The 22,758-nt window shown below is 54.9% G+C and overlaps 1 protein-coding gene across 12 annotated transcripts in view; it reads left to right on the top strand.

Annotated features, from left to right (window-relative positions):
* TNS1 (tensin 1) overlaps window positions 1–22,758 on the top strand; it is a 103,783-nt gene that overhangs the window by 50,483 nt on the left and 30,542 nt on the right. For 5 of the 12 annotated variants that reach the window (XM_028483478.2, XM_028483475.2, XM_028483476.2 and 2 more), the window contains 7 exons: window positions 2,823–4,376; window positions 10,628–10,714; window positions 12,008–12,127; window positions 15,842–16,038; window positions 16,965–17,040; window positions 20,608–20,700; window positions 21,755–21,793. In XM_028483478.2, the coding sequence (XP_028339279.1) occupies window positions 2,823–4,376; window positions 10,628–10,714; window positions 12,008–12,127; window positions 15,842–16,038; window positions 16,965–17,040; window positions 20,608–20,700; window positions 21,755–21,793 (2,166 nt within the window). The remainder of the gene's footprint in view (window positions 1–2,822; window positions 4,377–10,627; window positions 10,715–12,007; window positions 12,128–15,841; window positions 16,039–16,964; window positions 17,041–20,607; window positions 20,701–21,754; window positions 21,794–22,758) is intronic. The other 7 variants (XM_028483481.2, XM_028483477.2, XM_028483482.2 and 4 more) reach the window with 5 other exon arrangements.

The following is a 22,758-nucleotide window of genomic DNA, read 5'->3' as shown; positions in this document are numbered from 1 at the left end:
TCTCCCGTCGCGGAGCGCAGGCTCCGGACGCGCAGGCCCAGCGGCCGTGGCTCACGGGCCCAGCCGCTCCGCGGCACGTGGGATCCTCCCGGACCGGGGCGCGAACCCGCGTCCCCTGCATCGGCAGGCGGACGCGCAACCACTGCGCCACCAGGGAAGCCCTGGCAAATGGGATTTAATTAAGCGGTTTACACTTCTTCGATTTTCCTACTAAGCCTTAGTTGCCTGGCAGTTATTATCCCGATGTTGTTCCTGCGAACAGTAGCCCATGTCGGGGTAAATGACGTCGTGACAGAATAAGTTTAATGTTGGCATTTTCAAAGTCAGTGAAGAGTAGGGCGTGGCCCAGAGGGCCAAGGTATCAGGTAGTGGTAATCAGTGTGAATTCTCCCTCCCTGTCTTGGAAGATGCTTTCTTATCTCTCTTGCCAACAGCTTTTCTTTTGTGAACCCTAGTGAGATGCTGGAGTGGGTTTGCTTTCTCCTAGGTAGGGATACTCTCAGGTCTGCTCTGGTTTGCACCCAGTGGTTCTCATTGCCTTCTGAGTATAAATGGGAGGCCATTGGACACTCCACCCTCTGCTTTGCTCCTGCCCCCTGCTTCCCGGCCTATGTGCGCATGGACCTGGGAGATGAGGGGCTTCAGGGGATGGAGGAGATCCCAGGCCCGGGAGAAATACTCTGTCATCTCACGGTGTGGGCTGGAGAGTAGGGCCAGGGCCTAGGAATGGGCCAGCAGCTTTCCGGGTACAGTGAGAAGGAAAGACAGCTCTTCAGACTGCCACTAAGTGGTGTGAGGGGCCCATCCTCACGAGAACCACCCTCCAAAATCTGAGTGGATGAGAGCCTTCTGTCTACAATACTTTTCTCCTCTGGAAACAGCCAGCCAGAGTCTCTTTTTTGTGTGTATAACATGGTGCCCGGTTCTTTGGAAGGACACAGCATGAGGGGCAGCCTCTCATCTACATTTCGGCCCCTTTAGGGATGATGCCACGTGAGTTGGGAGAGGCAGCATGTGTACAACTGCATCTTAGCCTTTTGGGGTCCCGGAACAAGGGGCAGGTTTTCGGAGAATAAGACCTTTCTCAGCCAAAACCCTTTTCCAGTTCAGACCAGCGCCACCCCTGTGAGCCCTGGGCTGCGGCAACACCCTGGCCCAGTGTCGCTTGGGGCCTGCTGCTGGCTGAGACCCCAAAGCCCCAGGGAAAACTGGGGGCAGAGAGATGGTTCTGGAGAGTTAAGTGAATGGGCAGAGCCTCCAGCCCCCAGGGGGGGGTGTGTGGACGGTGTGCCTTGTCGGGCATGTCGGTGCTAGTGCTTGGGTGACGTCATTTGGTTGGCCTGTGGTTTGTGTGTGTGTGTGTGTTGATCAGGATGTTCCTGTTTTGCGGTTGTCTGATCACTTGTTTTTGGTTGGCTGTGGACTTCTGTATGAGTGTTTATTTTTAGAGGCTGCCACTTCTGGCCTGAGGGCTGATCCTTGGGCATGGTAGGAGCTTGTATTTTCTGAAATGTTTGTGGCTTTAAATTTCAGTATTTATTTTGGGGTATTGCTGCTTTTTATGTGTTTATTCTGTGGGGGTGGGTGTGTGTGATATGACAGTGTAGAATAATAAAAAATTGTGTGGTCTTTGAAGTTCTGCTTTAGCTTTGATTTTAATTTAGTTTTTAAAAAATTTTAAATTAGTTCTGATTTAAAATCCCAGCTTTACCAAGTACTACGTGTCTGCAAATAAATGGTTTCACGTCTCAGTTTCTCCGTCTTTAAAATAGGCATAACAACCCTGACTCACAGGATTAGAAATAACGTTATGTATGTGTAGATGTAGCAAAGTGTTCCCTGAATGTTAGCTATTAACATTAGCATTTGTGTATTTGTATCCACACCTGCTCTTTCTGACTGCGGTGCTGGGGCTGTCTGGTGTACTCCATGAGTGCATGCGTCTGGGTGTTTTTGATTTGGGTGATTTCTGGCGGGAGTGTGTGTCTCTGGATGTCTTTGTATCTGGTTTTCTGTGTGTGAGTGTGTGTGTGATTGTTGGTGTCTGGGCTGGAGTTTGGGAGGGGGCTTTTTTTCTTGCCAGTTGGGGGCCTGCCTTGGAGGGGGAGGAAGGGAGGTGTGTGTGTGTGTGTGTGTCAAGGCTGGAAGCTGGACTGCTGACTGTACAGGGTGTGAAATCACTGAGTTCCTCTGGGCAGGGAAGTTCTTCGTTCCTGAGTCAGCCCTTTGGCCTCTAGCCACCCAGCGCTCACTTTTTCCTTTCAGAGAAAGTATTGCTCACGGGGTCCCCAGAGCATCTCAGACAAAATGGCACAGGGGGCACCTCTCCCTGCTGAAAACCTCTACTTTTGTGTTCTCAATCCATAAGATGCTCCCTCCACCCTTGGTCCCTGCAGCTCCTTTCCAGAACCTCCACGGGCCCTGGCATTCAGAGGGAAACTGTGTCCCCTTTAACACCGGGCCTGAGGCCTTTGCTGGACCCCATCTTGGCCCAACACCCCAGGTCCTTGGGAAGCGAGTGCAGTGCCAGATCCAGGCTTTGGACTGGGGCATCTTGCCCCCAGGACCCCGGCCCAACCTTGGACCCCACTGCCTGGCCCTGACCCTGGGTGCAGGGGAGGGCTCTGCTCAGAAGCTCGGGGAAAGAGTCCTTTTGTCCTTTTGTCCTTCTGCCGCCTTGGCTCTATCTCGGGGTGCTGAGAGGATTCCCTTTGGGGATCCAGGGAAGGGAAGCTTTCAGCTGCTTTCCTCGGGAGAATAGAAGATGTCCCGCCTCCCACTGACATCTGCTGTCTGTCTCCCCTCTGGTCCCTCTCTTGTAGAGGTTGTGGGCCACACGCAGGGACCCCTGGACGGGAGCCTGTACGCCAAGGTGAAGAAGAAGGACTCCCTGCACGGCAGCACCGGGGCCGTCAACGCCACGCGGCCCGCCCTGTCGGCTACCCCCAACCACGTGGAGCACACCTTGTCGGTGAGCAGCGACTCGGGCAACTCCACGGCCTCCACCAAGACAGACAAGACCGATGAGCCTGCCCCCGGCCCCTCCAGTGCCCCTGCTGCCCTGAGTCCCGAGGAGAAGCGTGAGCTGGACCGCCTGCTCAGTGGCTTTGGCTTGGAGCGAGAGAAGCAAGGCACCATGTACCACACCCAGCATCTCCGGTCCCGCCTGGCGGGGGGCCCTGCTGCGCCCTCCTCCGGCCGCCATGTCGTCCCGGCACAGGTTCACGTCAATGGCAGGGCCTTGGCATCCGAGCGGGAGACAGACATCCTGGATGATGAGCTGCCCAACCAGGATGGGCACAGCGTGGGCAGCATGGGCACACTGTCCTCCCTGGATGGGGTCACTAACACCAGTGAGGGGGGCTACCCGGAGGCCCTGTCCCCACTGACCAACGGTCTGGACAAGCCCTACCCCGTGGAACCTATGGTCAATGGCGGGGGCTACCCCTATGAGTCTGCCAGCCGGGCAGTGCCTGCCCAAGCTGGCCACCCTGCCCCCATGCGACCCTCCTACTCTGCACAGGAGAGTTTAGCTGGCTACCAGCAGGAGGGGCCCCACCCGGCCTGGCCACAGTCAATGACCACCTCCCACTATGGCCATGACCCCAGCGGTATGTTCCGCTCTCAGTCCTTTCCGGAAACCAAGCCCCAGCTGCCCCCAGCTCCAGCCCGGGGCGGGAGCAGCCGGGAGGCTGTGCAGAGGGGCCTGAATTCCTGGCAGCCTCACCCACCTCCTCGCCAGCAGGAAAGAGCCCACTTGGAGAGCCTCGGGCTCAGCAGGCCCAGCCCCCAGCCATTGGCAGAGCCCCCCATGCCTGGCCTCCCCGAGTTCCCGCGGGCGGCCTCCCAGCAGGAGATCGAGCAGTCCATCGAAGCCCTCAATATGCTGATGCTGGATCTGGAGCCAGCCACGGCGGCCGCCCCACTGCACAAGTCCCAGAGTGTCCCTGGGGCCTGGCCAGGCGCTTCCCCGCTCTCCTCCCAGCCCCTCTCTGGCTCCTCCTCCCAGTCCCATCCACTGACCCAGTCCAGATCTGGCTACATCCCCAGTGGGCATTCCTTGGGCACCCCTGAGCCTGCTCCCCGGGCCTCCCTGGAGTCTGTCCCTCCTGGCAGGCCTTACTCACCTTATGATTATCAGCCGTGTCTAACGGGGCCCAACCAGAGTTACCGTCCAAAGAGCCCAGCTGCCTCCTCCTCGTCTGCCTTCCTTCCAAACGCCCAGAGCTCTCCGGGGCCTCAGCTGCCCCCAGTCTCTCTCCCTGGCCTCACCACTCAGCCTCAGCTTCCACTGAAGGAGGTGACTTCAGACCCATCCCGAACTCCAGAGGAGGAGCCATTGAACTTGGAGGGGCTTGTGGCCCACCGGGTAGCAGGTAAGAGCCTCAGGGGCCATGAGTTCTGGGTATCCCCTCCTACTCCCTCCACACCTTCCCTCTCTGGTCTTGGCTGGTTTTGCTGGAGCGAGGTGCAGGCCCAGCCATCACGCCTTAGCGGGTGCTGCTTTGGCCTGGGGAAGAGGCTGTCAGGAGCCCACATGCCAGCCATCCCTTCCTGCATTCATTGCCTGTTAGGCTCCAAGCCAGGCACTGAGGTTCAAAGATCAGTGTCTTTCAGGAATTTTCAGTTTAGTGAGGGAGCAGGTACACAGACAGATAATTCTAACAGAGAGCAATGTGTACTACAACAGAAGTGGGGACCAAAGCCCCAGAGCCTGGGAAAGCAAGGTTTCCCACCTAGGGCAATCGGGGAAAGCTTCCTGGAGGTGGTGACTCCAGGGCTGCAGTACAAATTTTCTAGGCAGAGAGGAGATGCTCTCTGCAGCTGCCTGCAGTGGAGAAGGCCTGGAGAAGGTTGGAGGGAGGCCTCTGTGGACTCCAGTTCCCTTCTGAGCCCTCCCAGAGGCACAGCAATGCCTGAGAGGGTGTCCTGAAGCCCTTGAGCTCCATCTGAGTGTTCAACCCTGGTGCGTCCTTTCAGGATATTTCTCTGTTTCTGGGGAGGCCAAGGTCCATCTTCTTGTTCAGCTGTCCTGCTAGTCCTTGCTTTAGGACCAGCTCTGTATGGGAAGCAGGCACTGAGAAACAGAGCCCCATTTCCTTTCAGAGAATGGACTTATTCTCCAGAGAAAGGAGACAGAGTGGGGCAACCAGATGAGCTTACTGGGGAGATAAAGGCAAGAAATGGCAGAGTGTCCAGGGCCATGTTGGGAGGGGCAGGAAGGGCTCCCTTCCTTCCCTCTGGCCTAAGCCTGTGACCATTCCATGGGGGCACCCAAACTGGGCGGGAAATCCTATGAGTTGGTTTTATTGTGGAGGTGAAGCCCAGGCCAGGGTGGACCAGAGCCTGGGGCAAGGGGGACCTTGTGCCAAGCCCCTCAGCTGACAGGGTGGTGGGTAGTCAGGGAGCAGAAGGGGAGCCTGGGCAGCTGCCTCTGCCTTCTGTCCCTTTTCCTAAATTTAGGTGAAGCTGAGTCACCATGCCAGCTACAGGGAGGAAGGGAGACGCCGTCTCTGAGGATGGATGGTGGGTTTAGGGAAGTAGCTGAGGCCAGGCCAGTTGGCTGTTGGGTTTGAGTCCAGGACCTGGTGTGGAGGCATGGACTCCCTGTTCCTGTACTTCAGAGCAGAGCACAGCCCCCAGTTCAACTACTGGTAACTTGAAATTGGCCATAATGGCAGTATTCACACTATGGAAATTGGCAATCAAGGACTTCACCTGCCCTGGAGAGCTGGTCTAGCAGCACATCATTGTCTTTACCCAAGAATCAAAGCATAAGATGAGTAGCTCTATAACCCGAGGGGTGAAATGCCCCATTGGGGGGTCCCCGTGGGGCTGGTGTCTTCTACTTTTGTCCACATCTGGGCCCATGAGATAAGGAGTACCTGGCTTGTCAGCAGAAACCATTTTCCTCCTGGTTTTGTTGAAGGGAGAGGAATGGGCCCTCTCAATATTTTCCAGAGCTGGGGTGGTGGCCTGAGGAATAGTGACACTCTAGTCTAATGATGGGCAGAATCCAAGGGGCTTTTCTCTGGGGGAGCAGGATGAGTTTCCTCCCTTTCACAGAACCCTCTGTATAGCTCTCCCAGAGCTTGCTCAGAAGGAAGCCATACTTTGACGGCCCTGGAAGGATGTCCATCTTGTAGTGGCTCTCCCCTCATCCTTTTCTCTCCTACTAGTTTCTGAGGTCTTGCTTCTCAACCTCCATATCCTGTAGCTGCTCAGGTTTCGGCTGCCAAGAAGTCATATGGAGGGAGGGATATTGTTGGCACAGTACTTGTGTCCTCCAACCCTGCTCTCGTCTCCTCCACCAACTGTGAGTGACTCAGTCCAGGAGAAGGGATAAGATGTGTAGAGGGGACAGTTATATTTGGTCTCCAGGGCTACAAAGGACCTCTTGGGTCCATGCCCTGTCATGAACAGTATTTCTTAGGTCAGCAGGTCCTGCTTGCACAACTTCTTCAGTAGCCCTATCCGCAGTGCTTGTGTAGATAAAGATGCACCAGCAGGATTAATTTGTAGAACAGTCTAGAAGCCAAGGGATAGACTTTCAGCACGGCCTTTTTCTTCTCATTTTACATTCTTCTGCAAGAAGCTGGAATGTAAGCTTCAACATGAGTCACTTCAGATCTGAGGGAGAACCTCTATATGGTCATCAGTATGATCTGGTTTCTCCTGGCCTTTCTCCCTCAAGTCTGCTCTTTCTTCCTTGGCTGTCAACTGAGGCTGTCATACCTCAGTTCTACGTCCTTGGCTCATCCCACTTTGATCCAACTACCCCTAATGTCTTATTTCAGCTTAGCTCTCAGAGTATGTAGGGTTAGTTTTCTTAACTTGACAAAGGGTAGGTACTGTAGCACATGTCACACTTTCTTGTGAAACATTAGAATTAGAAGCATTCCCATTACACCAGGGACAAAATAAAGGTGCCTGTTATCACCACTATCATTTAACATTGTATTGGATATCCCAGCCAGTGCAATAAGACAAGAAAAGGAAATAAGAGTCATAGTTGTTGAGTCCAATCAAGTTATCTTATGATCCTGATTCTGTGACTGTACTGATCTCAGGTGTCTCTAGAGGTAGAGATTTCAATGCATATTGGGAATCAGAAGTTGATCTTATCCTTAAGGAGTCTAGAGTTTAGAAAGGGGAAAAAGAACTGGAACTTTAAAATGAAGTTATTTGTAATAAGAGAGGTATGAAGAAAGTTCTGTGGGAATGAAGAAAAAGGAAAGATCACTATCAGCTGGAGAGATTGGGGAGGCTCTTTGTTGAGTGTGGGTTTTATAGAGCCTTGGAAGATGGGTAGGGCTTTGAAAATTGTTGAGGTCATTGGAGAGAGAGGGCTCATAATGAAGATAGGAAAGCTTAAGGCATGTTTGAAGAATAGAGTGGATTGAGAGCATATAGGCTGTGTGAGAGAGAGTCAAGAAAGGTAGCCTGGGGCCTGCGTCTGTTTGGTTTTAATACCAGACTAAGGAGCTGGAATCTTACCTAGTGGCAGTGTAGGAAGCCATTACTGTGTTTAGGAGAGGATGCCATGATCAGGGCTGTAGTTTAGGAAGATGTATCTGGTGGGTCTGGGCAGGAAGGATACAAAAGGGGAGAGACTTTGAGCTGGGAGATGCTAGGAGCTTATTAGCTAACCTAGGTGATGGGGCTGAGTTAGGGTGCTGACCATGGAAATGAAAAAGAAGAGATGGGTGCCAAGGATGCTGTGGTGGGATGAGAACTGATGCATTTACAAGTTGATTGGATGTAGTAGGTGAAGAAGAGGGAGACATCAAAGATAATTCTGAGGCTCCATGAATAGAAACAGAATGATGGTTCCATTAATAAGCCAGAAGTTAGCAGGAGGAGCAGGTTTGGTGTAAGATGAAGACCTCAGTATTAGATATGTTGAATTTGAGTGACAGTGGAGCCTCCAGGTAGAGATGTATGGAAGGCAATCAGACATCCGGAATTGGAGCTCAAAAGAGTGGAAAGAGCTATAGATTTGGGAGTCATCCTCACAAAGATAAAGGTTAAAGCTTTGGGCATGGATGATATCTCTATATGTCAGAGGGCATGGAGAGAAAAGAACTTAGAATGAAATGGCCATGAGGGAATGGATGTCATACAGGGGACTAAGAACAAATGTTCAGGACAGAGAGAGGACACTAGGACAGTGGGTCATCACAGAAGTCAGAATAGTAAAGGGTTTCCAGGAGGAAGGGTGGGAGGTTAGCAATGTCACTGTGGAGAGATCATGAGAAGGACTCAGGAAAATTCACTGGGCTTGCCAATTAGGTGGCCCCAGGGATTTTCAAAGGCATATTTTCAATAGAGTGGTGGTGACAGAAACCAGATAGGGATTGAGGAGTGAGAGATGAGAGGGTGCAGACAACATATCAACCACTCTTTTGAGTGGTTTTGTGATAAAAGGGAAGAGGGTGGTAGCTAAAGAGGGTAGCAAGATACTGAGAACTTCTTTCTGTGAATATAGGAGCCATGAGAATGTTTTTAGAGGGGGAGGAGAGAGAGGTTGAATATGGAGGGAAGAGGGAGAAGAAAAAGATATAGGAGAAAGAAACTGATATAAAATAGGTCTCTAAGGAGGTAAGGGGAGTTAGGCTTAGGAACCCAGGTGGATAATTTAGGCTCAACCAGGAGGTGAGGTACCTCTTCATGAAATAAGAATAGAGGATGGATACAGATATAGGGAGATATTGGTATCAAGCCTTGGGAGCTTGAATTAAGAACCCAATTTTTATATTTCATCATGGAAATAGGAGATGAGATCAAGGCCCATTCCATCATTCATTCAATGTGTGCTCTTAATCCATGCTACATGCTAGCCTAGGTTCTGGAAAAATGGTGGTAAACAAAAGAGATAAAGATCCTTTTTTTAAGAGGTGGAAATGGACAATAAACAAATAAGCAAACACACATATAATATGTCAGATGGGTGATAAGTGCCATAGAGATAAAATAAAGCAGTGAAATGCCAACGAGGGGTGAAGGGTTGGGGGGGGTGGTTTGGATGGTCAGGGAAAAGGCTTCACTGGGCAGGGAGGGAATGTGTCAGATGGAATAGCAAGTGCAAAGGTCCTGAGGCGGGAGTGTGCCTGATACGGGGAAAGTAGGGGGCCCGAAATCAGAGAGGAAATGAGAATGGGGACCAGCTTTCTGTGGGCCTTGTAGGTGATCATAAGACCTTTGGCTTATACTCTGCATGGTGTGAGAAGCCTTCGGAGGGATTTGGGCGGAGGAGAGACATCATCTGACTTGTTCTAAAAACATCAGTGTGGCCAGGATGGAAGGAGGGAGACCAGTTAGGAGGCTGGTGCTTTTGATCAGGATGGTATCTGGAGATGGTGAGACATACTCAGATTGTAGACATATTTTGGAGGTGTCGCCATCAAGATTTACAGAGAGACTAGACATGGGATGTGAGAGAAGGAAGAGTCAAGGTTTCTGGCCTGAGCACCTAAAGGATGGAGCTGCTCTTTATTGAGATGGAGAAGAATGTGGGAAGAGCAGGCTTAGAGGTGATATCATAAGTGGGATTTTGGCCACATTAGATTTGAGGTGCCCATGAAATGTCCAAGACAGTTGGACGTATGAGTCAGGAGTTTCTGAGGGAGAGATTGGAGCTTAGAAATGTGGGAGTTGTCAGTATATGATGTCATGTGAAGTAAGGCACTGCATGATATCACCCAGGGGGGTGAGCACAGATAGAGAAGGATTGAGTTCTGGAGCCTTGAACATTTAGCAATTTGAGACATGAGGAGGAACCAGCAAAGAAACTGGTATGGAGCAGCTTTTGAAGTGGAGGAAACTCAAAGGGTGTGGTTCTCTGGAAGCCAGGAAGGTGTGATATTGGCCACTGCGTGGCCTCTGTGGTGTGAGATGGATTGGAGTCAGCTGGGGGGAGTAAAAGGACCTCACAGGTCCTTACAGTGCATCCAGCAGGCTCATCTTCAGGACCTTTCGGTGGTACCCAGCAGTTTGGGGCAGGAGTAGAAAATCCTAAGTGGCTCCCTTGGAAGAGGGTTACTAAGAGGGGTGTGATGGAAGAATGAAGGGCTGAGGAATGCCCCGATGCTCGGGAAGATAACCCTCGGGCTCAGACTGGCAGGGTGACTGCCGAATCCAGGAAGAAGCAGGTGACCGTGAGAGGAGAAAGGTCCTGGGATGAGGTCGTGCTGACCGTGAGGGCGGGTGAAGTATGGGGCCACAGGATTGAAATCTCCCGGTCCCAGGCTGGCACCTTCCTGCTCCACGCTGGGGTTGGAAAAGAGAGAGGTGGGTGGCGTCCTGCTGGACAGCAGAAAGTCCACCTGCCCTTTGGAGAAGCGAGACCCTAGATCCACCCTCTCATCTTGTCTGACACCCTGCCCGCCTCCCTCCAGCTTGTGACCAGAACCCAGACTCAGGACACTGACTAATCTTGATTTTCTCTTTGTTTTTGTTTTGTTTCGTCTTGTTAAATGCCTTGTCCCTGGCGTTCTTCGTGTGTCCCGTGTCCATCTGTCCCCTGTGCCGTGGGCGTGGTGCCTTCCTTGCCTGGTGTCCTCCCCTCCACCCCACCCCCTCCCTGCTTGCCTCCCCGCTGCCGGCTCCCCGGGGTGGGGGTGAGCAGCGTACAACGCCAGGCTGCAGGGCACTGGGCAGAGTGTCGGCGTCGGGCACCCTCCTCTCCACCGGCTCCGATCTTCCTCTCTCTCTGGTTGGTCCCTCTCCCCGCTTCCCCCTTTATGACTTACCTGAGCTCTCCGTTTCTTTCTTTCCCTTCCTCCTTCATGTGCTCTTCCTCCAAAGTTTTGCCCACTTTCTTCTACCTCCTCATTTCCCATTTCCTTCTCACTTTTCTTCCTCCCCCTCTTCTGTTCTCTCTGTCTCTTTCTTCTCTTTGCCCCCCACTTCTTTCTCACTGTCCCCTTCTTCCTCCTGCGTCCCTCCTCCCTGCACGAGTGAGTGCTCCCACTTCTGCATGGACACGGCCTGATGCTTCCAGCCTTGGCCTTCCCTGCTGGGAACAGGGTCCGGGGTGACTAGATGAACTTTCAGCCTCCCCGTGGGCACACAGGCCTTTGCAACAAGGGTGCTCAGTGAGGGTTTGGGACAGCCCAGCTCTCCAGCTACCTTGGCCAGATCACTTGGGCTGCCCGGCCAGAGCCTCAGCAGGAGCCAGGCCAAGCTCTGCATGGACCAGCAGGCACAAGACGCAGAGTGGTGCCCTGGCACCTGCTGCTCTGTCCATTCTGGAGTACAGCACTCCCTGGGGACAGGGCACCCCCTCTGACCTCATCCTGAATCTCTGATCCTAGGACCCATGGCCAAGAGTCAGAAGCCCTGGGTGTGGTCCTGGCTTTTCCTGTGACCTCCCCTGTGACACTCCCGGGCAAGTCTCTGAATTGCTCAGAGCTCTGTCTCCCAATGTGACAAATGGAGGATCGTAGCCTTGCCACGTGCTTTTTGCACGGTGGCTTGATGTGCCCCAACATGGTGGACCCTCCATCAAGAGTCACGTTGCTCTGTTAGAGGGTGATGTCGTCCACTAGCGTCTCCCACCAGCTCTTGGACATACAACCCCTAGACTTTTAGCTCTGAGGAGGGAATCACCTCATCCTTTCCCTGCTCCTCGGAGCCCAGAGGCCCAGGTCCTGGAGAAGACGATGTGCTCAGGCTTACCCCAGGCTGTGGCCTTGAGCAGTTCCGGGAAAAGGCTTGGGGGTGGAGTGGGGTGGGAACTGATGCTCCCAGTGGCAATATCTGGTGCTCTCACGGCCCCTCCTTCTCCCAGTCCATAGATAATGGGGAGATGGTTCTAGCAGAATGCCTCCTGTCCCCCTCCTCTCCTGTCCCTCCACCTTTTCTCGGCCCAGTGGTGGGGAGTGCAGTGTTCGGTGGGGCCTGGGGGTTTGGGCAGTTCTGGGGGGTCCTGAGGGGAGCTGGCATGGCTTGCCCTGGGGCTGCTAGTGTGGTTGCCGTGTGGCTTTCTGGTGCCCTGGCCCAGCAGGTGGCCTCCCGGATCCCCTCCCTTCTGGATCCCCAGGCAAGCAGTCGGACACCCAGCCCCGCCACCTGGAGCTGAGGAATCCAGTTTTTTGGAAATTGGAAGGCTGGAAAGAAGAGCTGGGTCTGTCGGGGTGGAAGCGGCCAGTCCTGGGGCGGGTAGGGGAGGCATGTGATGAAGCCTGACACCAGGGCATATGTCCATGGAACTCGGGGGTGGTGGGCAGCCATGCTCTATCTATTAACCAGGTGTATTGATGTGTGTTAGGGCTACAGCCCATAGAATTGCCCGTGTGTGTGTGTGTGTGTGTGTGTGTGTGTGTGTGTGTGTGTGTGATGAAGGGGATTCACGGCCTCAGTTCCAGCCCACTTTAGGGGAGCGCCTTGGAGCCAGCTGTTCTCCCGAGCACAATACCATCCTGGGGAGCAGGGAGAGGACCCCGGGAGATGGGGCTGCTCTGGCCCCTTGCTCTTCAGGTCTGGTGGTCAATGTGGAGGCCCCGGGCTGAGGTGACCACTGTCCTCCAGGAGGAGGGGAAGGTCCGATGCCCACACTGTGTGAGCAGCCCTTGGAGGGTGACCAAGGGCTTCTGGATGTAGCGCGTTATTATCCCAAAGGCCACTTTCTGGCCGCTCTTCTTGCTGCCGGGGCTGGAAGGCTGGACTCACCAGCTTTGCTGGGAGGCCCTTCCAGAGTCCCTTGCCTGCCTCTCTTTCCCCCTTTCTTCATGAGCTTCCTCTGGCCCCCGTTCTCCTTCTGGGGAAGGGCTGAGCGTGGAGGTTCTGAGGGTGACTGACCCACCACTGTTCCCGCCAGGCTAAGGCTGCGTGCACCCACACGTGTCTGTACGTGTGTGTGTGTACGTGTGTGCCTGTGTGTGTGCAGGGAGCGGGGCACGTAGACGGAGGCCCTGAGAGCGCGGCAGGGGCCAGGAGACCAAGAAAATCCTGGGGTGGGGGGTGGGGGAGGGGAGGAGGCCATTGGGGAGTACGGGCCTATTTTTATTATCCGTCAGCCTCTGGGACATGAGGGAGTGGTGTTCCCTCTCTGACACTGGCTGTCAGCTTGTGTCCAGACGCCCCAGCTTGGCTGAGGAACAATGGGGCTCTCTTCTCTCCCCTCTGCCATGGCGCATCTCCCCTCCCGTAGAGAGAGACAAGAGAGAGGGAACATGGCTCTCCAGGCGCTCTGGGGCAGATCTGGGACTGCCAAGGCGGACAACAGTGGGACACTGTGTTCAAAGAATGTGAGAGGCCCAGGCTGGCCACTGGGGCCGTGGGCACTCTGCGGGAGAGGGGCTGTCTCCGTGGGAGTGGTATGCCGGGTCTCCCCCCTTCTGCAGAGGGAGGCTCTGCCCTACAGGACCCTAGCTCTTTGGACGGCAACCTGTCCATCCCCCCTGCCTCGGGACAGAGCCGGTCCCACTCCAGTGGTGGTGGAGAGGCAGCTTGAAGAGGTGTGATTGTCCTCAAATGTCTGACCGCTTTGGGCCAGGTCTCACATCCTCCAAAGCCCGGAAGCCCCTCCAACGGTCCCGCCTCTTCTCCGGGCCGCTGCAACCCTCTGCATCCCCAGAATGTGGAGGATGTTCTGGGTGCATCGGGGAGAATGTTCTCTGTCCCTCTGGGAGACTTAGGGCCCCGAATTGAAACAGACCCAGTTTTCAAGGGCAGACATCGGATCCCCAAACAGGGAAACTGGCCACCCCTTGCAGAGGCACGGGCACCTGCCAGAAAGAGGCTGCGGGTCGGGGCCAGCCGGAACTGAGAGCAGCCCTAATGCGTTTCTTTTAACCTTGGGGCTGAAGTTGGTTCCAAACCCCAAGGGCCTTTCCCAAATGGGCCTCCTTTGTCACGATTATTATTAGAAAATCAATGGCTATGTCTCTTTCTCTCTAATGTTTTTGCCAGGAGTGGAACCAGCATCGGCTTTGGACCAAGCTGCCCCGGAGGCCTGAGGGGAAAGGGGGCTCGGTGGTGGGGGGAGCACGGCCGAGGACAGGGCCGGTCGGGGTGCAGGCTTCTCCTCTGAGGGCTGGCAGCCTGGGATTGCTGTAGGGTCCCGGTTGCTGCTCCCCCCTTTAGAGCCGGGCCCCATCTTTCATCCGTGTTGATGCTTATAGCAGCCCCTGGTTAGGACTCTGCGACCCCCATTTTTCTATTCTGAAAATAAAGGTCCTTCGAGGCAAGGGGTCTATGTGCTTTAAGTAAAGCAGTTGTGAGTCTGGTTTACTGTCTTTAGCCAGGGCTCTTTTTTCCTCGCTTGAGATGGTAGGCAGGTTGCCTCTTTTTTCCTCGGTTGAGATGGTAGGCAGGTTGCCTCTGAGTAACGAAGAGCCCGAAGTGGAGCCTCAGGACATCCCCACCCCCCCGAAAAAGAAAGAACATCGCCCCACCCAGCTACCTTCTGCATTTACATGTGCTCTCCAGACGGGGCTCCTAATTATGAGATAATATGAGTGCATGTCTTGGAGTGATAGTGTGAGTGTTTGAGAGTATGTGTCCATCCCTAGACTTGGCAGCCGGCAGCCTGCTGTTCATGACAAGTAGGGAGGCTTCCCAGCCCGTGCTTGTCATGGCAGCCTTAGTGGCTGCTCCAGGCTGGAGGTGAAGGGCCCCCAGGGCCATGCAGACCCCACTGTGGAGGGTAGATGGTGATTCAGTCTGAATGAGGGTGATTTCTGCTTGGCTGAGCTGGCTTGTTCCTGGGGCCAGCTGTGTGTGTGTGTGTGTGTGTGTGCGTGTGCGTGTGCGTGTGCGTGTGTGTGGGTGTGTGTGTGTTGTGTGCATGTGTGCCACGAGGCGGGTGGTCTGCCCACAAGCGCTGGCCTGAGGCTGCTGTGGCCAGGGTCTCACAAGACCTTTGATAAGTCCGAGCACCTCTCCTCACCTGCCCTCTCGGGTGGTGGTGAAGGCAGGGCTGGGAATTTCCTCCAGCAGGATAATGAGGACAAGGGGCCCGCCCTCAGGCTGGGTCTTGGCCTCTGGGCCCCGGGGAATAAGTTCTCTAGGATTCTGGAGCCAGCTCAGTGAGGCAATGGGTTTTGTGCTGCAGCCCAGCTGTGGGAAGGGAGGAGGGTGAGATTAACAACATCCCCAGGCCTGCGGAATGGAAGGGAAGTGCACAGAAGCAGATGGGGCACATGGCTTCAGGCTCTTTGCCTGCCGCTCTGCTGGGAGAGGCAGGCTGGAACCTGGGCCATCTTTGGGGCAAGAGAAGGGTGGGCAGATAAGGGGCCAGCATAAAGGACGTGGGAAGGAGCTTTCAGGGGTGCACTGGATGAGGGTTGGGCGATCCCAGAGAAGGCCAGCAGTATTCCGGGGGCCAGCTGGGGCTGGGGACACTGTGACAAGACTTAGTCATTTCTTGGTTTCTTCTCGGGAGCCCCATTTCCAAGATGATGCATCATTCATTCTTTCCAAAAGTCTTCCCCACGGGCCTGGTGTTGCTTGTTGGTTGATGCAGTCGCCTTGGAGACTGACTCTCCTCCCTCCACCTTCCCTCTTTTGCCTGGAAGCTCTGGCCCTCTGCCTCCGGGGCTTGGAAGAAGTTGACATCTGTTTCTTGTATCAGTCCTTTGTGCTCTGGGCCCCAACCCTGTGCAGAGTAGAGATTCTTGGTGAAGGCCAGCCAATCTAAGCCGATCCCCCACCCTGCAGAGAAACCGGGGTGTGGGCCGAGGGAGGCTGGTGAGAGGATGTGCTGAGGGGAGACAAGCCCAGCTCCAGCTTGGCGCCCTGGGCTAAGATGCACTGCCTTCTCTGGGGGAATTAGGCCCGATGGATCCTTTCCCCCACATTATGCTCAGTGCCCTCTATGTCCCGCCATTCCTCCCAGGGGTGCAGGCTCGGGAGAAGCAGCCTGCAGAGCCCCCAGCACCTCTCCGGAGGCGGGCGGCCAGCAATGGGCAGTACGAGAACCAGTCGCCAGAACCTGCATCGCCCCGTAGTCCTGGGGTTCGCTCCCCTGTCCAGTGCGTCTCCCCAGAGCTGGCTCTCACCATCGCTCTCAATCCTGGAGGGCGGCCCAAAGAGGTGAGTCCTGGGGCCATATCCTGGGGCCACAGAGGGTAGCAGAGCCCACCTGAACTATTGAGGAACTTGATGGTTAACTGGGCAGCAATGACCTGTCGGTAAACTCAGTAATTTTTCCTCCCTGCCTCCTCAGCCTAGGTCTCCTCTCAGGCTTGTGGAATCTGGAGCCCATTTCCTTCTCTAAATAGTTTTGATGCCCCTACCTTCTTCCATGAGCACTGAGACTGAGGTTCCCTTCTTGATTCCTAGAGGGCACCCCTTAGTAGGGTGGTAAGGATCCTGGGTATGAGGTAGGTGACCACAGTCTCTAAACTCCAAGCCAGATCCTAGAGACTGACTTTGTTTTTGAGCCCTTTCTAGACGTAGGGTTTTCTTGGGAGATCAAATTTCAGTGTCAAATTGTTCGTATTTCTGAGACGGTTCAGTAGTCTGAGGAAGTAGGTCTTAAACTTTAGCAAGCATAGCAATCACCAGGGAATCCACTAAAAATGTAGGTCCCCAAGTCCCCCTCCAGAGATTCTAGCCTATTAGACCTGGGATGGGACCCAAGAATCTGCATTTTAAACATGCACCCTGGAAGATTCTGATGTGAGTGGCCCATATTTGATAAAATCCAGGTTAACAAGTCATTCTGGATATAAATGGCTTTTGGACATCTTTTCTCTCTTGCCTTCAGTCCCCTGCCCCCAGCGCCTTCTCTTTGGCCCTGTTGTGAAATATTTCCAAGGCCGGTGCTGCTGGACCATGGCCTTACGAATAGCCGCTTTCTGTTCTCTTGGCTGCAAGGAGTTGCTGGGCTCACGGATGGCGAGGATCTCCCTTTGACCTCTGTGTTTACCAGGGGAGGGCGGTGGTCAGGCTGGTTAACTGGGAACCCCTCCTCCTCAGGGTCACAGCCACTGTTTTCCTCCCTTGTTCTTCTGCAGCCCCATCTGCACAGCTACAAGGAGGCCTTTGAGGAGATGGAGAGAACCTCTCCGACCAGCCCACCGCCCAGTGGGGGTAAGAACTTCACACCCAGCCCGCCTTCCCTGGGTCCCCTCTGGTCTGTGTAAGCACCCAGGTTTGGGGGTGCTGGCAAAGCTGGGAGGGGCCAGAACCTGCCGCTTCTCATCCCTATGGCTCATTTTACTTCAGCTTCCCTCCCCCGCTTCTATTCTTTTCTGCCGTCCACGCTCACGCGTCTAAGGATGCAGCAGCCGCAGTCCTGGGACCCGAACTGACCTACTGTGGGGCCCCTGGACTCCCACATTATGGAGTTTGCTGGTTGCTGAGAGTCCTCTCATGCTATGTGCAAAACATCTCCCATCCTAAAGGGACTCTTTGTGCCTTGCTGGTGTGTCTCTGAGACACCCCTTGACCTTCTTGCTTCTGACCCCCATTTTTGTCTGCATCCAGGCCCCTCTTCCACTTCAGGCAACCTATTTAGGTTCCACCGAGGAAAGAAAGGCTCAGAACCCTCAGGCTGACCGTATCCCCATCTCATTCAGCCCTTGGCTTCCAGACAGGAGCCTTCAGTCTGTATCCCCCTGATGCTGTCACAGGAGAGGCAAATCCCTGAAGGGCAGAGACATTTTTACCCAAAGAGAAGACCTGGATGAGCCCAGGAGAGGGGCAGTGTTCCTTTTTGTGGTAGAAGAGACCTGAAGAGGAGCTGGAGGAGGCCTGGGAAAGCAGTGATGGAGCGGTACCAGGCTGTGAAGGGCTCAGGGTCCCTGTGAGAGGCCCGGGTCGGCAGAGGTAGAGAGGCTGGCGATGCTCCAGGATCAGAGATTGGGTGGGCCCTGCCCAGGCTATTCATGTGTCCCGCTGAGAGGGGAGGAGGGTGAGGACAAGGGAGTTGGAGCTGGCCATGCGTTCTCCTGGTGGTCAGCTGTCCCGCAGAGGGGAGGAATGTGACACCAGTACCTGGCCCCTGTGCCAGCAGAACTCGTGTTGGCTACCATCTTGGACACGCGGGAGGCTGAAGCTATGAGTGGATGCCATGGCTGTCCCTAGAGCAGTGCTGACCAGTGGAAAAATAACAAGAGCCATGTTTGCACTGGAGAATTAAAGATAATAGCTCTATTAAAGCTATTTAATAGAGCTCTAATAGCTCTATTAAAGAACATACAGGAAACTGGAGAAATTAATTTGTAATGATTTTAAAATTTAACTCAAAATACCCAAAGTATTGTAATTTCCATAGGTAAATTGAAATAAAAATATTAATGAGATATCTTACAATCTTTTAAAATAAAATCTAAAAAGAGGCTGGTGAAATTAATTTTAATAATAGATTTTATTTAACCCCAAGGATCTAAAATATCATTTCAACATGTAATCAGTATAAAGAGATATTTCACATTCTTGTTTCATACAAGTTTGAAATCACTGTGCGTTTTACACTTACAACTTTGTTTAGACTGGCCGCACCGCCCGTGCTCCATAGCCCCATGCGGCTCATGGCTACCATATTGGACAGGGCAAGCCCAGGGCAATCTGCTCGAGATAGCTCTGTGCCTTTTATGACTCGTGGAATGTCTCTCCCTGGTCTTAACCCCCCACCTTCACACCTGCTCCAATTCCCTGTGGGTCTAAATAGCCAGGATCCTGGCCAGCACCCTGTTTGGGATGAAGCCATCTGGGCTGGGCTAGAGTTGGGTTCTGCCACATGTTTCTGTTCGCATTCTTCTCTCCCTCCCCTTCTCCCCTTGGCCAACCCGGGGGAGAGAGCCCCAGGCAGGGAGAATAAGTTAGAGGTTTCCTCCATGCCCAGAGGCCGAGAAATGTGAGGAATTCTTCTCTCAGGAAGCCAAGCCTTGCCTGGCTTCAGGGCCACCCACTTGTCTGCCCCAGCAGATGGGCCAGGTGCCTGGGGACTGAGGACAGGAGTGATTAGGGAGTTGGAGGTGCTGAGGGGAGCCTAGAGAAACCTCCCACTGCCTCTGTCCCCTTGTCCCCTTCACCTCCTTTCACTGGTCCACCTGTGCCTCTGCTGTACCCGCTGGGCAAACACATGCAAACTTGTGGGCTGGAGAGGCTTCGTGGTCATTCCACGGACAGTGGTCTCTGAGACTGGGCTCATCCTTCCATAATTAATCACATTCAGAGTTGCAAAATACCTCTGTGTGTGTGTGTGTGTGTGTGTGTGTGTGTGTGTGTAATGAGAGAAAGAGGGACACACACAGGAGCATGCAGGCCTAGAGCTACGCCGTGGCTAGATGTTTGTGTCTGTACGTATTTGTCCCCTCTGCTGTATCTGTCTGTTGGGCATCTCAGGGTTAGGCTGGAGCATAGGGGTGGGCCACCCATCTGGACTCTTGCGATGCCTCTCTATTCCCACAGATACCTATGTACACACCGGCATGTGCACAGATAAGTTATTTAAATTGCTTTCATTGAGAGATTATATTTTGGGGGGTTAGTTTCCTACAGGTCTCACTGTCTTTGGGGAGAGGGAGGAGGTGCCAGGGAGGGTCCCGGAGCTGCTGTGTACGGCCTGGGCACCCGAGGGGCACAGCTAGTCTGTTGAGGCCATCGGTGTGGGCCAGGCAGTCTTGGGCTCTGGCACACCTGTGCGGCTGCATGTCCTCAGCCGCTATGGCCTCTGCAGGGTCCCGAGAGCTGCGGCCGGAGACACAGAGCTCATTTCTTTACTTCTCCTCAGAGGTGTGTTAGGAGACGTGGCAGCTGCCGCTGAGAAATCTCGTGACCGGGCATAGCAACTGCCCTGCAGCTCAGCTCGGAGTCCGGCCACGTCCTTGGCTAATGGGAGAAAGCCTGACCGCCCTTTCTGACCTAGTGTGTTATGTGGCACTTCCAACCCAGACGGGCGGCCTGAGAGGGAGCTGGGGCTCGTGCAGGGTGGTGGTGCTCTTGGCCAAGGATTGTAGAGATGGGGCTTCTCCCTCTTCCAGAACACTGAGGTTTGCTGGTTAAGAGAGCCCCCTGCTGAGAAATTCTCTCTTCCTGGGGCTTGCAAGAGACCTGTTTGGCTGGGGGCCAAAGACCTGTGGCCAAGGGCTAGCCTGGGGACTCAGGGTTGGTTCTGCTGGTGGTGCCTTCTCCTCCTTCTGTCCTTTACATGTTGTGCTGTCTTGATACTCCATTTTCTTCAAGTCCATCTGCCTGTGTGTGTGTGTGTGTGTGTGTGTGTGTGTGTGTGTGTGTGTGTGTGTGAGTGTATATTTGTGCGTGCCTGTTTGTTTGGGGGCGGGTAGGGAAAGTGAGAGAAGGGGGTTAGGGAGAGAATAACGTAGAGCGAGGCAGAAGGCACCCGAGAAACCAACGTGTATGTTATAAACCACGGCCATGTGGTGGGACCGTAGCAAAGGAACTCAGGGCCTAGGGATAGAAATTACTTTCTGGAGGTTGAGGGGCAGGGCCGTTTGCTGACTTCCTTTAGCCTTTACACCGTGGAGAAGCAGAGACAGGAGAGGGCAGTGGAGCCGCAGCAGCGTCCCCGGGTCTGGGGCTGGCCCGTCCTGCTGCCCGCCCTCCCCGACACGCCCAGACTCAGGAGGGGTCCTCTCCCCAGCCCATCACCCGCGCTCACTCCTGGGGTCTCGCCTCTTCTTCTCGGCGCAGTGCGCTCCCCTCCAGGTCTGGCCAAGACACCTCTGTCTGCTCTGGGCCTGAAGCCCCATAACCCAGCCAGCATCCTGCTGCACCCCACCGGCGGTGAGTGGTTCCAGTGGGAAGGGAGGTGGTCGGGGAGGCTGGAGGGAGGTGTGGGGGGTTGGAGGACCCCTGTGGTCCTGGGCAGGGCCCAGAGGTGGTGGGTTCTCAGGACCCTTCTGGAAACAAGGTGGCAGCCTAGCTCTGTGTCCATGCTGAGATCAGGCCTCGGTGGGGCTCTCTGTGCGGGGTTTGAGGGGGACGGATCCCTCTGCAGCCTTCCTGCCATTGCCTGGTGGGGTCAATGCCGCTCCCAGAGTCCTCTGACATGGGGTTTGGAGGCCTGCCCTGTTTCTCTGGAGTCGGTTAGGTCTCTGCCGGAAGCCTGGCTTCCACCCCCCAGCGTCCAGGCGCTCGTGTACACGCACACACCCCCGGCTCACACCTCGTCACACTTCCAGGCTCCTCTCCTCCCTGTGGGGAAGGGGCAAGTGGGGGCCCTGGGCCCTCAGTGGCCGTTTCCAACAGGCTGAGCCCAGAAACTTGCTCGCTAGACTCTGGTTTGGGTGCTGGGCTGGGACTCTGGGGACAGCTTCGCTTCTTTTCCTTAGTCACCAGAAGACTGATCCAGCCGGGTAGGCGGGCAGTGGCGTGCAGGTGTGACCCACGCAGACACAGCAGGGCACAGCCTCCGTCTCAGGATGTGTCTGCATGGCCAGGGACACCAGATCACTGGGTGGGGGGCGCTGCCTGTCACCAGGCCAGCACACTCCTGCTCGAGGCGCGGGAGCTGTGACAAGGACACCGAGCCTGCTGTTCCCAAGAGCGAAGCCCGCTCTCAGCGGTGCGCCCTGAGTGCCTCGCCACCCGGGAGCCCCGGGGGCCTGTCTGGGTGGACCGCCCCCCTCACCCTGCGGCTCTTCTGGAGAGTCCGTCTCTGTCCCCGTCTCACCCCTGCTTTCCCACCTCCCTTTTCTCAGCAAAGTCTCTCTCTCAAGAAATAACCCCTGTTCATCCATCTCTCTCTCTCTCCTTTTTGCTCTTCCTCTCCTCTTCATCACCTGCCTCTCTTTCCTGCCTCTCCTCCCTCTTCACCTCTCTTCCCATCTTCCCTCAGAGGAGGATGAGGGGAAGGTGGTGACAGAGCTTTCTGAAGGTAAGTGTGGCATCGCCGTGCTGCTGCTTTCCGCTCTCCGGGTCTGGGAATGGCTTTTCACTCCGTTTGCTCTGCCTGACCTGGGGGGCCAGCTCTCTTCTCTGATCAGGTCTCATGTGACTGAGCACATAGCACCCTGGTCCCCACCCCTGTGCTGAGCTGTCACTCCGGATGCTGACTGAGGCGCTCACGGTCGCAGAGCGCGGGTCCAGGCACGGACAGTGTCCAGGCGCTAGTGCAGTGCCACCTTGCCGACAAAACACCCCTCCCCCGGCGGTGCTTCCGCCCGCCTGCCTGGGGTGCAGCAAGCGCCTTCAGAGGGCAGGTCTCCTTATCCCATTTCCCGGGTGAGCCCCACATTTATAGCTCAGAGCATGGTTTCTCAGCCTCGGCACTACCGACGTTTAGGGCCAGACAGTTCTTAGTTGTGGGGCTGCCATGTGCACTGTAGGATGTTTAGCAGCTTCCCCGGCCTCCACCTGCTACACGCCAGTAGCAGGCACCCAGTCGCGACAATCAGGATGGCTCAAACATGGCGGATAACCGCTCCCGGTTCAGAGCCACTGTTCTGGAGCCACAAGTTGCCTTCTTGAAGCCCTTGCCTGGTTTCATATCAACACAGACGGTAGGACGTCTGTCTTTCTGGGCTCCTGGATGACTCTGGGGATTTTGGAAAAGCTATGGACTCACCCCGATACAGATGCCTCCGGATATCCGTGCACATAATTGTGACAGGTTCAAGGAGTTACCACATCTGTGTCCTGGCTTAACCCCTGATTTAGATGAACTCGCATCGCACACAGAGAAGCAGAGAGGCGATGTAACCGGGTTGAAGGCCTTTAATTTATTAGGAACGTAATTCAAACGATGCCTCAGAGCAGCAGGTGGAATGAGGGGAACGCCGGCCTGGGCGGCCTGGGCGGCCTGGGCATCCATGTCCCCGTCCCTACCGGGGCTGCTTGGAC

This window comes from Physeter macrocephalus, unplaced genomic scaffold, assembly GCF_002837175.3.
Source record: "Physeter macrocephalus isolate SW-GA unplaced genomic scaffold, ASM283717v5 random_38, whole genome shotgun sequence".
Taxonomy (NCBI): Eukaryota; Metazoa; Chordata; class Mammalia; order Artiodactyla; family Physeteridae; genus Physeter; species Physeter macrocephalus.
Note: the sequence above shows the minus strand (reverse complement) of the source record. Positions and strands in the feature narration are given on the sequence as shown.